The sequence below is a fragment of the Poecilia reticulata genome, linkage group LG7, assembly GCF_000633615.1.
Source record: "Poecilia reticulata strain Guanapo linkage group LG7, Guppy_female_1.0+MT, whole genome shotgun sequence".
In the NCBI taxonomy this organism is placed as follows: Eukaryota; Metazoa; Chordata; class Actinopteri; order Cyprinodontiformes; family Poeciliidae; genus Poecilia; species Poecilia reticulata.
In genome coordinates, this window is record NC_024337.1 from 10,898,402 (window position 1) to 10,915,983 (window position 17,582).

General features: G+C 42.5%; 1 protein-coding gene across 3 annotated transcripts in view; it reads left to right on the forward strand.

Moving 5' to 3' along the window:
• Positions 1 to 350: 350 nt before the first annotated feature.
• samd11 (sterile alpha motif domain containing 11) overlaps positions 351 to 17,582 on the forward strand; it is a 62,544-nt gene continuing 45,312 nt past the window's right edge. The window contains exons 1-3 of one of the 3 annotated variants that reach the window (XM_008413336.2): positions 351 to 1,558; positions 2,430 to 2,521; positions 17,117 to 17,292. In XM_008413336.2, the coding sequence (XP_008411558.1) occupies positions 1,105 to 1,558; positions 2,430 to 2,521; positions 17,117 to 17,292 (722 nt within the window). In that variant the 5' untranslated portion in view covers positions 351 to 1,104. Of the gene's footprint in view, positions 1,559 to 1,725; positions 1,814 to 2,429; positions 2,522 to 17,116; positions 17,293 to 17,582 lie in introns of those variants that run through there. The other 2 variants (XM_008413337.2, XM_008413338.2) reach the window with 2 other exon arrangements.

The window sequence follows — 17,582 nt, forward strand, 5'->3', positions numbered from 1 at the left end:
ATGATGTCCTATGTAGATAATCATACTTTTGCGCTCAGTTCTGGTGCCTGCTGAATTATTAAGTGTCAAAGTCAATAAAAAATCCCAGTTTGAGCTGATGTCACTGATAGCTGCAACATAAACTAAACTCTTTTTGACAAATCTTACAGAATATTTCTGTTCATTGATGCTGAACAGTGACTGTAGATGGAAATGAAACCGTTAGCTTGTTTCTTTTTAATCTGTTGAGTTCGTGGCAGGTTATACTTCCTCATGCTCCCAGTTCATGGTTCCTGCATGCTTTTTTTCTTTCTTTCTTTTTTTTTTTTTTGTCGCTGAAGCGCCGTCCCTCGCAGGCCTCCCTCCCGCCCCCCTCTCCTTCCTTCCTGCGCCGCGCTCTCGCCAAGCCTCCGCTGTTTAAATGGGCCAAGTTGAGAAGCGGCGGAGAGTGCAAATCTTGTTTGGTCTGGGTCTGTGAACTTCAGCGTGACTTCAGCAACACCCAGCAGTCTGAATCTCAACAACTCTTTCTAAACTTTCAGCGGCATTAATGACGCGAAAATTCTCAGTTTGAGTTTGGTTTCTGATTAATAACGTGTGGCAATGTGGTTTATTTAATTTTTATTTTTATTTATTTATTTATTTATTTTTTTTTTTTTTAGATCAGCTGTGAAACTGAAATACTGGTCATATATAACTCCCTACTTGCCCTTGGAAGTAATTGGTCTGGCTTTATTTAAATTTCGCCTCATTATAATCATATTAAAACATCTTTTAATTTTTACCCAAATGTGATAGGACGAGTCACTCTGAGCAGTGGTGATCTAACCTAATGTAAGTGGCTCAGGGCTTCCCAGCATGTCAGGTATTAGCAGAGCGAGCGAGATTAAATGTGGGAGGTAGGAGAGCTGCGACGCTGCCGCTGCGAGCTGGAAACTACTGAATGGGAATCTATCCGGCAACTTCAGCAGACCGCTCTCTCACGGCGACACGGGGGCTCCTCTGCGTAAAACCGAGCGGCGCGTCTTCCAGTCTGGCTCAGCCCCGCTTGCACGCCAGGAGGACGCTCAAGTTGGATCGGGCGCGCAGCTTCTCACTCGTTCCCGGCGCTCGGCTCCCACTAACATGCCTGCCATCAAGAAGGAGCGGCTGGATGGAGACGACATGGCTCTGACCGCCTTCAACCAGTCCGAATACCTGGCCCCTTTAAATGCCACCGCCATCCCCGTGGTGACCCCGCACCCGCCGCCCTACGAGCACATTTTCGCCCATCACCGCGCGTACTTGGGGCTCCACGACTCGGCGCTGCATCACCAGCACCTCCACCACCACACGGACGACTTGATGCTGGAGAGGTTCTCCTCAATCCCGGACTTTCAGCCCTTCTTCGACAACGGGGAGCCGTGCATTGAGGTGGAGTGCGGCGAAAACAAGGCTTTGCTTTATATCAACAAACTGTGTCAGGGCAGTAAGGGACCCTCGATAAAATACAGGGGCGAGTGGCTCACCCCCAACGAGTTCCAGTTTGTTAGTGGACGGGAGACTGCCAAAGACTGGAAGCGGAGCATTAGACACAAAGGTAAGAGCGGCACTAACTTTCATTCATATTGTGGGGAGGAAAACATCTTTTTATCATCACTTTAAAGCTTCAGGGAGTCCACTTTGCGCGGAGCGAGCAGGGTTTTGGAGTGAAAGGGTTACAGCCGTCAGTGCGTAAGGAGACAGATGGGTAAAAGGCGCATGGGTAGCCTCCACACTCCCTCCGAGGCTTTGACACAGACTTTGGGCTGCGATCGCTCACCAGACCGGGGCATCTGGATGGGATGAGGTGGAAGTAAGACATAGATGCAAATTAAGACACTATGCATTTATTTATTTAATGAAAGTTTTTGGCGGGATGGATCGTGGAGTCCTCCATGGGAGTTGATGCCTTCACGCAGTATGTGCTGGATTTAAAGTAACTTTAGACACATTTACACGTGTTTCAAGCAGTTTCATAGCTGCTGTTGTGGATGAATTTAGCTGGAGTTCGGTACTTCAGCTCTTAAATAATCTGACCAGCTGCCATTCTGTTCTGTTATTATTATCTTGCTTTGTTTGGATGCATTTTCTATTGCATTTGCGTCCAGTTTTTTTGCACTTTCTTACACAAACACACGGAGGCAGGGCGCATTAAGATGTGTGTGCGTGCGGGGGGAGGGATGGCGCCCCCAGGTCCAAACTGCTAGCCTAATAGTTAGTTATATCAGTTCTTCTGGACAGATGACAGTGGTCTCGTTAGCAGCCCACACTGGGCAGTGGGTACAATTATCTTGGAGCTTAATTGAGTATATGTTCAGTTCATCTACAGGAGATGTAAAAAGCCTGAGCTGTTAATGTTATATGAGACAGAGGAGAAATGTTGACTCCTTCCTAAATGTCCACTGAAGTGCATCTCTCTTGGTTTTCAGGAAAAAGTCTCAAGACTCTCATGTCCAAAGGAATCTTACAGGTGCACCCTCCTATCTGTGACTGTCCTGGCTGCCGGATTTCGTCTCCAGTGGTAAGAATGCTGCTGCAGCGTCGTCTCAGACCTTTCTTCATACTTGTGTTTAAAATAAAAAGCAGAAGCCTCTTCATACTTGCTGCTTTTATTTATTTTATCGAAACACAAAAGCTACTTTTGTGTTTAGAGTAAAAACAGTTAAAGGTTTGTTGAGTGAGGGTCATACAGCCTCCTACGAAGGAAAATCAATACAAAACAGAACATTTATTGATACAACGCAGTTGTTAAGGGTTAAAATACTTGTTTGTTTTATTTTTTTTTTTTACTTCACTGGAAGTAAAGAGAAATGTTTGTGTTGGGAGATTGGTCCAACTTCGTTAGATGGAGAACTCTACCTATTGGATTGTTTTTAATTGAATCTGAATGTGAATTTATGCTTTAGAGTGAATTAGATTGAAATTAGATTCAATATAGTTGTATACATGTGGATCCGTTTGCCTGTAAAGTTCCATAGATGAAGTCAAGATTTTTCAGTATCTAAACAAATAGTTTTTCACTTCGTATTGATTCACATCAATTCTTCCACAGCTAAAAATCAGAGATCCTCTAAGTCTGTTTCGCACACTACTGACTAATGTTAGGATTTAATATTGTTACAACTTTTTAAAGGATGTTTGGCTTGTTTAAAAGTTGGACCAGTCTTGGTGATGTTTCCCAGAGTGATTTGTGTGTGAACATGTGGAAGCTGCGTCTCTTTTACCCCTCATGGTGAGGACCCCACAGGCTCACACGCCAACTTTGATGGTGATTTTTCACAGCGTGAACATCAGATCCACTCTCATCTTTTCCGCATTGAAAAGCTCTTTAGTTGAAGGCACCGAGCTGCCAATTACTCTCCCTAGACGTTAGACATATTGTTGGTCAGACTCATTTCAGCCTGACTGAATCCGCTTCCTCCTCACCTGTCCGCCGTTGAACTCTTGTTTGCCTAGCTCTTTCCTCGGGGGCTCGAACCAGGGCGCCGAGCCAAACCTTGAGGCCTTGCAGGTGTGTCACGATTATGGCATCACCGCACTCTGTTTTTTTTTTTTCTCCTTCTGTGCGTCTGTGTGTCAGCTTTGAGCAAGCACGCCGTCAAATCTGTTCACACAGGTGCAGCCGGCTGTGTGTGTGCGTGTGTGTGTGTGTGTTTTTATCACCACGGAGCGCATCTGTCGTCGCTCCCAAGCACTAATCTTGAGGGAAGGGTGTAAGAGGCTTAGCGAGCTACTGAGCATGGCTACCGCTGATTATTGTGTGCGAGGCACGCAAGGCGAAGGCGGTTTTGATAAGCCGGAGGTGTTTGAGTGATATAGGTAAAAGTGGTGACATTTCTTTCAGCCAACAACGGAGACCTGCGCCTTAACGGAAGGGCTTCAGCCAAAACAAATTGCGCAAGTTCGACGGGGGTCTTATTATTTTGAGGCGCTGAGTGTGCTCGCTTATGTTTAGGCTCATTACAGATTTGAGAGTGATTGGTTTTTTTGGCCTGCCGTGGCTTGTGCAGTTCCACTTCAATTACAGTCGTGACGGAGAAAACTTTGTTACTTACGTAAGCAGAGATATGAGAGCCTTAAGGTTGTTGTTGTTGTAGTCTTTTTCTTCTGCTCTCCCTCTCCTTGTGTGGTGGCGAAGCCTGAAGCCTAACCCACCAAGTTAATATTACCCTGACACACACACACACACACACACACTGACGCACATGTTGGCAGGTCCATGCGAGGCAGTGAGGGTTAGGCGGAGGAGGTAAGGCTGTGGGACTTGTATGGCCTGTACTGGCGTCTCTCCTCTCTCCCCACTGACTGACTCCCCTCAGGGCATGGCTGCAGCAGCAGCACTCCCTCGCTGATGAGCTCTAACGCACACACACACACACACACATGAGCACGCACACACACGGGCCTGCCTACTGACACAAATTACCTCATGCCGACATTTATTTTGAAAGTTTGACGGCTGAACTTTGAGTGATCTTGTTTCGCTTATAGGCATGAGGCAAGCGATCATAAAGTGCAGCAGCTGTTGGGAAGAGGTTTCACCTGCCTGCCCACAAGCTGCTCATCACGACACAAACTTGCCGAAGAGTTTGGATTCGACAATGAAATCAAGCTAGGATAAATTAAAAAAAAAGTTTATTTATTGCAGTAATTTAGGTAAACGGTGGCATTCCTTTGTGTTATAAAGTCGTACACGGAGAGTGATGCATGTCAGACGTTTATTTCTGTTAATTTGGCTGACTATGGCTTACAGCTAATAAAACCCCAGACTAATAATAGTTTAATACACAAACAGTTAAAAGTAAGTTCGCGTACTGTACTCTGAATGCACTCAAAGCTCCTTCTGCATGAATTACTGCATCAGTGCGGCGTGGCATGGAGGCGATCGCCTCTTCTCAGGTGTAATGGAAGTCCAGGTTGCTGTAATGGTGGCCTTCGGCTCGTCGTTGTTGTTTAGTGTGTTCCTCCTTTTTCTATTGACAATAGAGATTCTCTGCAGGGTTCTGGAAAGTTTGCTGTCAGGAAAATCACTCTGCTCCCTTGGTCATTGTAGCAGGTGTTAATAGTTTTGGCTGTGTGGGCTGGAAATCCTGCTGGAAAATTAAAACAGCATCTTTCTGGCGTTTTTCAGCAGGGTTGCACAATGTAACCTACATTTATTGTTATTACTATATGCAACTGTTGCGCAGTACAGTAGTGCGACAAACTTATTGGACTGCAGTAGCTATTGGTTAACTATTTAAGTATAAAGCTTTCAGACTCTCTGTGCCTCCCATATATTAGCTGGCAGTTCTTGTTTAGTGCAGCAGAAAAAGTTTTAAGAGGTAAAGAGGTGATAAGGTGGACAGTCTACTCATTATGTGGCGTTTGTGTTTGCTGTAAGTCCAAATTCAGCCACTTTTTAAATATTTGTTGCTAAATGTGTTGTTATTATGAGAGTCACATTTCCCAGTCTGCCTCTGCTCTGACTTTGGATTTGATAAAACATGGTGGATCAACATCAGAAGATGACATGGCACCCAATCATTTTTTTGCGAAAACTGCAAAAATCTGAAGCACCTTAGATTCTGTCTCTCTCTTGCTCCAATTGCTGCAGGCTTTAAATCCAATAATATGCTAAGTTTACTTAGTAAAGAGGACTTTGTCAAGATGTTTCTGATCCTAAGCTTTACAAAAGGGATGCAACACGTCTTGAAGCTCTGACTCCAGCAGCATCTCCCTTCTTGTGGCTCTCCTCAAAACACTTTAATGAGGTTTCTTCTATGCTTTTCCCTTCCACTCAACTTTCTGTTAGTATTCTGCTTGCTTGCGCCATGTGGAAAAGCTGTATTTTTTAGCATTTATCTGTTGTGCCTTATGCTCCTTGTGGAGACTTGTCTGTGAGGATTTTTTTCCTTTTCTATTGTTCTAATGTTATGTGAACCTGAATTTTGGGGTTTCTGTAGCTAGAAGAGGCAAAATCCCCCTAAATAAACCTGTGAAAAAATATCACTTTCTGTGTGATGAATCTAAGCGTTTCATTCATGGAATTTAATTATTGAAGTAAATTAACTTTTGATAACATTCCAGCGTATTACGGTGCACATGTAGGTGATTCGTCTTTACCTCTGGTTGACCTTTGAACATATTATTCTATCACAAGTTGTCAGTTTGTCTGAGTTTTTGTCTGTTCGTATGTCTGGGTTGCCTTGCAGGTGTGTCTTTGTGTGTGATTGTAAGTCCAGTGCTGGCCGCCCTGTCGGGCTTGCGTGCGTGTGCGTCAGTGTGTCCGTGCGTGTGTCTCGTCCCGGGGGAGCTGGGCTTCCTCTGCTCTGTTATTTCAACGGAACTGGCGGAGGCCGGGAGGAAATTGCGCTCCCCTCCTCCGGCTCGTAAAGACCTCCTTCAATCAAGGGCTCCTCTTGGCAAAGTGGAATTAAACTCACTGCAAACACACAATCATAACACGTCAGACACATTTTTTTTTTTTTTTTTTGCTCCTGAACTTTCAGTCTATCACAACATATTTTTCGTCATGAGCGTTTGTTATAATCAGTGAAATTACAGATGATTGCTGATGTTTCAAAGTCTTGCAAAAAAAAAAAAAAAAAAAATTATATCCGTTGATTATTTTTTCACATTTGGTCATGTCACAATCTTGGACTTCATGCTTCATTTTATTGGTATTTGGGAGTTGGATAGGTCTGCAGAGAATCTGTTCACAGGACAGGTTTTAGTTGTGCATTCCACTAATTTGGGCTATGAAGAAGAGTAGGAGGAAAGTAATTGATGAAAGAAAACCATGAAGACACAACAAAGACTTAGAAGAAGGTGTTCAGATAAGACAAAAACGTAACTTTCTAGACCACATATGTTCAGAAGGCTGTGTGTGGTAGAAATCACCCTGAACCAATGGTGAAACATGGTGGCAGCATCATACTGTGGGGAGCTAGAGGGTGGAGGTAATTTCAGACAACCTGTTAAGTGATAAAATTATTGCAGAACTTTCCCTTCCAGTATGGCAATGGCCCTAAACCTACAGTCAAGTTTACAATAGGAAGGCTAAAGGAAATGTCCATACTTTGTGTATTTACAATCTAAGGCAATACTTGACATGGATGGATCTGATATGAAAAAGTCTGAGGTGTTTGAAAACTCTTTGCAAGGCACCCTGCGTGATGGAGTCGGCTGTGGAGAGAGTCCATCTGTTTTGCGGATCTGTTGTTGTTTTGTTTCTGTTGTTGATCCAGCGGTGCCATGGTAACAGCAGCACATTAGTATTTACTGACTGTAGAACCGTAGTGTTACCAAATATAAATATGCACATTCGTTGTGTGTCTCGATTGGACAAATTAGTCCTCTCCTTCACACAGTTTAGGTTGAACGTGTGCGAGACTTCCTGCGTAAGAATTATTAACTAAGAATTATGAAAAAAATAAAATAAAAAAAGGTTAGCCGTTAGCGTCGGTATGCGTCCTTTTCCGTGCTAGAAGATGCTGTCTCTATTTGCATGCTCCGTGTGACACCGTGCGAGTGCACTGATGTGATTGATGTGAGTGTGAGCATTTGGGTGTGCACTCCGCTAAAATATGGCTCAAATATGCCGGAGCATCTGTCTATTAGCCTAATGTGGTTTATCGCGATGACGCCCATGGCGGTGTCTGTTGAAAAGCCGCCTCCCCAACATCTGTGTGTGGTGTGTGGAGAAATATATGCTAGCCTCTTTCGGCATGTGATTTCCACTGATAGTTTTGGCTGCTTTCTGCCACCGCAGATGTACACCAGCAGGCCTGTTATGTCAATCTTCCACATTTCGCACATTAATCAGTACATTCAGAAACTCACTTAAGTATGGGAGGATAACAGGCTGCGACTAGATTGGGAATTTTCCATAATTTCCGTTGCTTCATTTGGTGAAGTTTTGGTCTTCTCCCATAAAGCCGTAGCTGAGGTTATCTGCTGCTTCTCTGAAGATCAGACAGCAAATCTGTGTAATTATCTTGCCTTTATGAGCTAATTTCCAAATTGCTGAACTTTAATGAAGACCTTTCTACTTGACGAGATCAATTTGAACACTTTTCATCCTTTATCAAGCGTCGTCTCTCTTGGCTCGTCCTTCCCTGGTTAACTAAGGGGGAAAGGAATGGCACAGTGGTTACCTGTCTGAAGCCTTCCTCTGGCAAACTCAGTGAGGCACACACACACACACACACACACACACACACACACACGCACGCACGCACGCGCGCACACACACACACACACACACACCCGCACACACACACACACGCACACACACACACCGATAGAATAAGGGAGGAAAGAAACAAGAGGGGGAGAGCAAGAGGCGCGCTTGCACGCCTGACTGCACCGGCACTGACCTCCCAGCGCCGAGCCGGCAGCCTCGCCTCCACCTCGCCGCCCCTCGCCCTCCCCTCCCTCGAACCAGCCCCTCTCCCCCTCCCCGCCCCCCGCCTTGTGCCGCTCCACTGGGCTGCAACTGCCCGCTCGGCTCAGCGCGTGGGGGCTGAGTGTGCAGGAGAGCACGCGTGTTGGTGTGTCTGCATGTGCGTGTGCGCGCCCATCCTTGTGTATGCGAGGCGTGGGTCTTGGTCGCATGCCTGTTTGCCCTACAGTGCTTTCTCACTTTTTTTTCCCTTCTCACACATGGCCTTCAACAACCAAGTGTTGCCCACAGTCTGTTTGTTCATCACAGACGCCGTTATCCATTTTTACCTCATGAAGCATCGGTACGTAATCACGTGGTCGACTAATTGTTGCGTTTATGAAGTGGCACCTTTTTCCTTTTTGCAGTATGAGAGACTAAAATGCATCACACACTTAGAATATCTAAACATTAAGCTTGAATTTCATACCACCATCTGCGTGTTTCTGCCTTTCATTTATGTGAAGTTTAAACATACACTGCCTTAGATAAAAAGCTCGCTAACATCACCTTTGTTGCGTTTCAGATTGGTGGGATCACATTACGTTACATTGTTCAAAAAGTCGATAGATATTTAGTTTTATTTCTTTGGGATATATGGAACAAACTGCAACATGCTGATAGATGGACATTAAGCCCATAACTCAATACTGAAGTGTCTCTGTAGGAAACAGCGGATGGTTGATGGATCGTACTACAATAACAAAAGAAGTTTGAACTGATCAACAGTAGATATAAAATGCAGATTAATGCAAATTAAAAAGATGTGCTTTTGGGAAATTATGTAAAAAGGGGAATGCCAATATATATATATATAAATATTATTTCAAGTAAGCTTTCTTTGCTTTTGGTGAGTTTAAGTTTGAAAGCCTTTCACAAGCAACGCAGAGACACACAGAACTAATAATAGCGCTTGCGCACACTCACACGTCAGGGTAATTAAAAGTGCACAATTAACCTAATACCCAGAAAGAACCCATGCATGCACTGGAAGAACATGCAAACTGTGAACAAAAAGGCCCTGGCTGGGATTTACATCACAGGACCTTTTTTACGAGGTAACATAGCTCATAGCTAACAACTGCACCCAAACCAGTTTCAGATCCAATTTATTGACATTTAAATCTATTAAAAACACAAAGGATGTGATTTGTTTCTCAGGTACAGAAGCAAACAGGACTTACTGGCCACCAGTAGCTCAGAACCGTGAGGCTACTGTTTGCATTTTTTCACCAGTTGCTTGTCAAGTTTGTTTATCTATTCACATATGATTTGACTATAACCAAAGAGGAGGATTTAAAGCTTTTCTGTGGCCTGTACGGTATAGTGTGCTGTTCTCTTTTGCTTCCATTGTCTCTGGACGGTCACCAGAAGAGTCATCCAGTTCAGCTTAGCCTCCATTATTATTATGTTATTCTGACTTTTCCTTTTGATTTTCTAACATTGCTTATTTTCTCTGACGTGCTCACATTGAATAAAATAAATGTCTTGATTGAGTTACTGGGAAAATCTGTTTACTGTGAACCTTGTTAATACTCAAATCAAACCATTACTTAATCTGATTATTCACAGTAGCAAGGTTACAGCAGGTCATGTTTGCCTGCTGACTGCTCTCACGTTGTCCAAACGCTCACAAACATGAATCAAAATCCCGTTTTTCATACGCTAACCCATGAAAATGTCTTGTCCATACGTTTTATTTTGTGATAAAGACGGTGGGGAATTTGGCCACAGAAGAGTTGGGGGTTTTAGATATTGGAGGATTTTTACTCACGGCAAAGTAATAGTTTGTTTTGGCCCTGTTTCAAAGCTCTTAGGTTATCGCTGTAATGACCGCCTCTACTCCCTCTCCCACCGTCCTCACGCTCCCTCCCTCCCTCCATCTCCATCTCTCATTCGCCCCCTCCCTTTTCCCCCCAGTGCTCGCGCCAAGTCGGCCCGCCATCCTGCCTCCACACACACACACACACACACACACACACACACACACCCACACACACACACACACACACACACACACRCACACACACACACACACACCCCGCCCCCCCCCCACACACACACACAGGCTGCGAGGTAACGGCAGACAGGCGCGTGACTCATTAGGCATTCGTCCCCCAGGGAGATTGCCAGGGGGGCGCGTGTGAGGCTGGGAGAGAGCGGCGCAGCTGCAGGAATGTCACGGGCAGCTACTGCTGTGTGCGTGTGGGTGTGTGCTTGCTCACGCTAGCTGGAGCCAGCGGCGGGCTACTGCACCTTTCAGGAAATAACGCAAGGAGAAAGAGAGGGAGGGAAAAAAAAAAACTAACACACTCATTAGTTCACTTTTCCACCAAGAGCTCATTTAAAAATCTGAAGAAAATTTTGAGGGAAAGCTTATGATGTCTACTTGAACAGAAAAACACCCTCGCTGGCCTGGCTTCTGTTGACGTCTTTTTCTGTCTGAAAAGCATTTTGTTGGCTTTAAAATGTTCTCCTGCTGCATAAGGACACGTTAGCAACATCGCCACGACAGAAATGTCGTGGCTATATATGTTGTGTATCTCTGCTTAGAGAACAATATTCCTATAGGTATAGAATAACGAAGAACTGAAAAATGCAACCTTTTACCTCATTTTAATTTTCTGTGACCTTTTGTTCCACATCTTGACTAAACTCTTCAAATGAGTGATTATTTTTTAAAAATAACACACAACGTACCGCATCTTTCCTAGTTGTTATTTCAAAGAAGAGCCAACAATGATTTCAAAACATTAATACATAAAAAAATCCCCACCTGTCTGAAATAAAGTTTATGTATATCTGCATCGGCTTACTTCCTAATGTCTTAAAAAATAAATTGATTTCATATTCCTACACAAACGTTACCACTTCTGTCTTACGTTTTCTATCTGTGCTGCAAGAGTAATAATTTTCATTGCTGAGACTTTGTCCGTTAGTACTATTACACTCCTCCTCCCCCAAAACTGAATCTGTACATTTACAATTATTTAAGCTGTGATTGAACCTGCTTAGTTAGTAAAACTGATCATTGATATCAGGATGCTTAGTTATCAGAAATGCACCCATCAGATTTTGTGAAAAGCTTCAGTCTCTGTTTTTTAAGCTCTCACTTGCGCATGTCTTTTTTCCTATTGAGAACTAAAATATTGACATGTATAAGAATAAGTGTTTATTAAAAATCCTTCCTGCTGCGAGCGGCCTGTAGCGTTTTCATTTAAGAGTCTGTTTTATATTGACTGAGAGGTTGCTGCCATAGCAGCATTATTGTCTTCAGTAGCAACACCTATTGTGTGGGAGGAGAACTGCAGCAGCAGTGTGGCACATTAAACCTCTATGTAGGTTGAATACAGTGACATTTGTTCTATTTATAAATACATATTTTTAACACTGCACTGTGGCCAGTTGTTCAGTACTTGTTGTGGAATCCTACTAGCCTAAAACGCCGAGGCAGAAACAGATTTTCTTGGTTTAGTAATGATTCTCATTCAGTATAACACCATAGTGTTTTTCATCCTCATCAATTTTATCATATCCAATTGCTTTCTGTTGAATCAAAACACACTGAGTCATGGTTCAGGAGTGAATTGCAACCCGTCTGTTGTTAGTTTCTGTGTGAGAATGCCACAGACCATTGAACACTTTAAGCGAGAGCTGACAACAAAAAAGTATTTGATACAATAAATTATTATTATTATGCACCTCGGCCAGTCACAATAAACAATAAATCGATTAATTGCATGAGAAGTTGAAAGAAACGCAATCATTTTCATTTGCTTGATTTATCATTTTCTCTTTTCTTTTCTCTTCTTTTTTTTTTATTATCAAAAACTGAATGATAAAAGTCTTCAGTTTGGTGCTCTGATTTCAACCATCCTTTTGTTTGAATGATAATTTTGTTTACAGAGACTTCATAAATGATTTTGTCGTTTCTGTTGTTTTTTTTCTTTATTTTTCAATATTTCAAATGTCTTTCAGTTCCAGTTGGATTCTTCATAATACGTTCTTGGATTATTATCCCATTATTAGCACATTACTTGAAAATCGTCTCAAAACAACAATATTATCGTTTATCGCAAAAGTTGTGAGATAATTCACCGTCCAGCAAAATTTGTGACCATGGACCTATGTGTGCTTTTAATTTGTTGGCTCACATCGCACACATTTTCTGCAAACATGAGTCATGAGGGAGAGATCGAAGCATATAAACAGTATAATATTAATACTTTCTTTTTGCTAGCAAAGCACAGCATCATCTGTAAATCTGCTAATTTAAATGTCAAAAGATCACATGTTCACATCACATTACAGAATTTATAAGAAAAATTCAATTTGTTTTCCTGTCATAATGATTTAACTTAGGAACTGACTCAGTTGTAAGCAGCCTATCACGATAGCTAGCATGCCATCCCCTGTTTGTGTTCAAGGTTTTTAATGTGCAACGAAAGGCTCACATTTCAGAGTTAACACGTCAAACGCTGAATTGGTTAAAGTAATCATGGATTCTTGTAAAAATCCTTCTGAATCTGTAAATTGTAAAGTAAGATGATTCATTCTGAAGTCATTAATTGTAAAGTAAGATGATTCATCCACACAGGAGATGATGCATTCAGACCAGACGTATCTTAAATGTAACACTTCAGGGTCATGTTAAAAAAAAATTTATTCAAGTTTCTAGGATGCCATCGTGCTGCAGTTTGACGTGTTTATTTAGGCCAATCTGAGAGTCCAGCACTTACATATTTAACCCATTATGATCTAAATTTAAAATCTCCGCCTAGATTTTTAATTGTGCGCACTTCTTTAAATGTCCTGTGAGTAAATATGTTTGCCAATTTATCTATAACTGGAACTTTCAATATCTAGCAAGCTATTTTCGCACTTTACCGTTTATTACAAGTGCGCCCTTCAGATTAATTTCACTCCCTGCTACAGCGGGTGTGAAACTACTGTTAAAACCTGATATTCATTGGAAAGCGCCAGAAACAGTTGGAATTTTTCAGATGGCGCAAAGTGTGGCGGAATTACGGTACTGCAAATTTGGCTGGATGTCCAACGATCTGTTTAGGACTTACAGAGTTAAGGAGCCGTGGAGGAGACGGTGAAAATTTACTTAAATGGTTAGATCTGATGTGTTTGTTGTCACTACATACACAGATTAGTACAGAATACTTATGAACAATGAGCTAAAAATCAGATTGACTGATTAATATAGCGTGCATATCTTCAGAGTAGGTTGTAAATTATAACAAGCCCATGTGGCTAATTGTCTAAAATGTTTTAGTTGGTTTAAATATCGTTTTATAATTTTCCCGTATTGCATATTCAGTTTAATTGCTTTCATTCTGCCCTGATGAGGCTGTTATCGGTGTGTCTCCATGCATGTACCTCTGTATGGATGCGTTCCTCTTCTTCCTTTTGGCATCTAAACGTGAAGCCCAGATATGTTTCTTGGCTGCTTGACTGTCAGACTGAAAGCGTGGGAGGCGATATTCATAGAGGTGCTTTTAGTGGGACTTTTATGAGAGACTTTTTTCCATGGCTGAAAGGAGGTTGACCACACACACAGCAAGGTTGCTCTGGCTCAGCAAGCACCCCCGTGTGTTTGTGCGTGCACATGCTCGCCGCTCTTCCTTCAAGCACGCCTGCGTGGGCCGCCAGGGGTGTGTTCTGCTTCATGTTTTTGTTTCGGAGAGCCCTCCTCCGTGCTACGGAAGTGTTGCCGGAAGCAGTGGGAGCTCACCCCCGGTTCTGCGTCAGTGCCACTAAAGAAAGAATTGGGGCTTTCCGGGAGGAGGGAGGAAGGGATGGGGGCTGTCAGCCTGGGTATGTCACGGCCATGTGGGTGGTTGTCTCCGCACACGCGCACACACACACACACACACACACGCACACACAGACTCAAGCGCAGTCACGACTACGCTTAGAATAGCTATTCTTGTATGCACTGCATCGCATGCTTGCTCCAAGTGAAGCCCCTCTGCTTTGGAGGGGAATTTTAAGGAACCTGAACAGTTGTGAGAAAGAGTTTACGCACTTTCACATCTGCGGATGTGGAGTTTAAAGTTCACATGTGTACTTGAGTGTTTTTTCCTGACAATGTGAAGAAATTTGGTCTTGACCAGAAGTGCTCATTTGCTCGGAAGTGATGTTCTGTCGCTGTTTACTTCTTCCTCTTCTGTTGTCCTGTTTGGGCTTCCTATCAGTGGCAGGTCCTTCCTGTCACTGATAGGAAGGACCTGTGGTGTCAGAAAGTAAAACCGGTATCCTTAGACGCCGGAGTACAACTTGTGTAAACCCACCAGCAGTAAAATACTGCAGTAAAATAAAAGAAAGGCAAAAAAAATCTCTTTCCTGGCAAGGCAGAAAAAGGAAAGCAATGTGCAGAACCCTGTGGCCTGCACATCCTAAGGGATGTTTTCATCTTTCTCTGCTCCCCCAACTTTTTTTAATGTCTGCCATTTGAGATACTCTAGAGGGGCTGCACCTGTTTGCCTTTTGGCTAGGATCCTGCCCCCTCCTGCCACTCAAGCTACCGCTCCTCCTGGGATGGATGGATGGAGCGAGGAAGGAGTGGAGGAGTGTGGGGTTGCGTGTGGTGGAAGGGATAGCTGGAGGGCTCAAAGGCGTCCGGGAACGAGAGCAGAGATGTAGGCACAGAGAGTGAAAGAGAATATAGTTTCCAATCCAAGTCCAGTCTCCCACACTGGACAAGACGCTCCTACTTCGGAGTGCTCTCTCTTTAATGTTCGACCCTCCACATTCTCCTTTATTTCTGTACTTTCTCTCATCTGCTCTCTCCTCCTGTACAAACCCACATCTGCTCGCCTTCTCTCCTGTGTTAGCTTGTCCTTTCAGCCTATTGTTCCTTTGCTCTTCTCCAATTTCTGACTCATTCTTCTTTACTCCCAGAATCTCCCGCTCCTCTCAGCTAAGTTTTTCCCTTTGCTCCCATTCCTGCCCCTGTTTGCCTTTTTCCTCCCCGATGGCACCACGGTAATCTGCAGTGACCTCTTTAGGTCACATTAAAGGTCACCCAGCTTTACTCTTGTGCTCCCCCAGGGCCACACTCGACTAAATCTCTTTTCTCTAATTCTGGCAGCTATAATCAAAATGCTCTGCGTATAAAACCCCGACCATTTGATTTAAAGTGTAAAACACTGATGCAATGTGAGCTGATTCAGAGAATGTACATGTTTTTTTTTAATGCCACTTAAATACATCAGTGTTCACTTACAAATTCAGACAAAAGGAGAAGGAAGAAAATCCTGTCATATTACAATAGAGATAAATAAATACAGATAACCTCATTTACCTATTTTTATTTACATTTATTTGGGCGTCCTAGCAGTTTATTATTTATATGTCCTAAACCGAATGACACTGTACTTTTGTGATTCTGGATAATACACAGATTTTTGTGTGAGCAAATTGAAACTGTCTGCCATGGGACATTTTGTGCTGACCATTTATCAACCAGTACGCGTCTGAAGGATGTTTCGTACCCACTCTGACAACCGATAATTTAACGTCATTTTAAATTATCTCATGGTGTTCTGTTTGGAAATTAAGTTTGGTTGGTCCAGTAAATAAAAACTGAAGAGTAATTTTGGTTTGATATGAGGTTATAATCTGTCACAGAAGAGCCGACTGGCTCAAATGAAGATCTGAAAAAAATAAGAATAAAAGCGAGGTGCAATATAAAATCCCAACAAACGAAGTTAGCATTAAATTAAATTATACTTAAAATAGGAGGATTTTTAGTATTATTTAGCTCCATAAAGCACCAGAATTATGTAACTACAAGAGAGAAATGAACTGATTATATTAAAAACATCATACCACATTGGTGTACTATTTTAAAACAGCATAAATACAGATGGCTATCCAAGTTTAATATGTGCAAGACATATGACAACATAAAAATCTTCCTCAAATAATATTAATTTATACATTTCTTACAAGTTTCTCAGTTTTCGGATATTGTAAAATGATCACTGTTTTTCAAATCAGTGCCATGAAATTTGTCAGTGTTCTTTTTTTGTGTGTGTGTGGACAAAACGGAGCCGTCTTCCATTGGCCATGGGAGCTTTTGTACCAACCGTGTGTCAATTGATAATGGCCTAAAGAACGTTTTGTACCCTCCATGACAGCCTGATCCAATCATCGTCCACTATTAGGAAATTAGGTTTGTTGAGCCAATAAATGAGATCTGCCAACAGGAGGATGCAGAGAGTTATTTTGATTTCATCAGAAGTCATAAGCTGTAGTAATTGGCAATCAAAAATGGAAACGGGGTGAAAAATAAAACCTTATATATGCAATTAGATTAAATTATACTTAAGATTGGAGCATTTTTTTCTCGTTACTCGTGTCCAGAACTTTGTAAAGAAAAAGTTGACAAATATATTTACTGCTCATTTAATTGCTGCTGAGCAGAATAACTTTGTATGACTTTACTAATAAACATTTTAGATTTTTTTTCCATTTTATATCATCCATTAAATAAAGATGATAAAAGAAGCTGTCCGCATATTAAGAAAATAATTACTTATCACAATAAAATATTGGTGACCTAATTTTTGTTTGTACATTTCAAAACAACACTCATATACATGAAACAAGTTTCCTAAGTGTTTCTGAGTTGTCTGGATTAACTTGCTAAACTTTCTCCTGGTGTGTGATTTGCAGAACCGCGGGCGCTTGGCAGAGAAACGCACCATCCCTCTTCCGCCCAACCGGGTGCCCAAGAAGGAACTGGCTTCAATTTTCAGCAGTGACGACAGCGAAGGCAGTGAGCGGGCCAGCGGGGATCATGCCCACATCAAGCAGGAGGAGGATTTGCATTACAGTATCATGAGAAAAAGGTAAGGCACCACTAAGTTATGAAGCCAATACTGTTTGTGGACAGGTTCTTCTCCTCGACATGAAAAATGGCAGCTGTGCTCCTGAAAAGCCTTCTGTTTCTGGAGCTTTGGTTCTGTCCATCTTTGTTTTGTTTATTTACAAAAATTAAATAAACATGGTTTCATCCTTTTGCCTGTAAGCAGAAATATTGTGTCTCATAGAGGAATGCCCCTGTCAGGATTTCTTTGTCCCCTACACTGATCTGAGTAATTTAGCAAATACGCAGAGTCTCTGTCTGATAAGACGCACT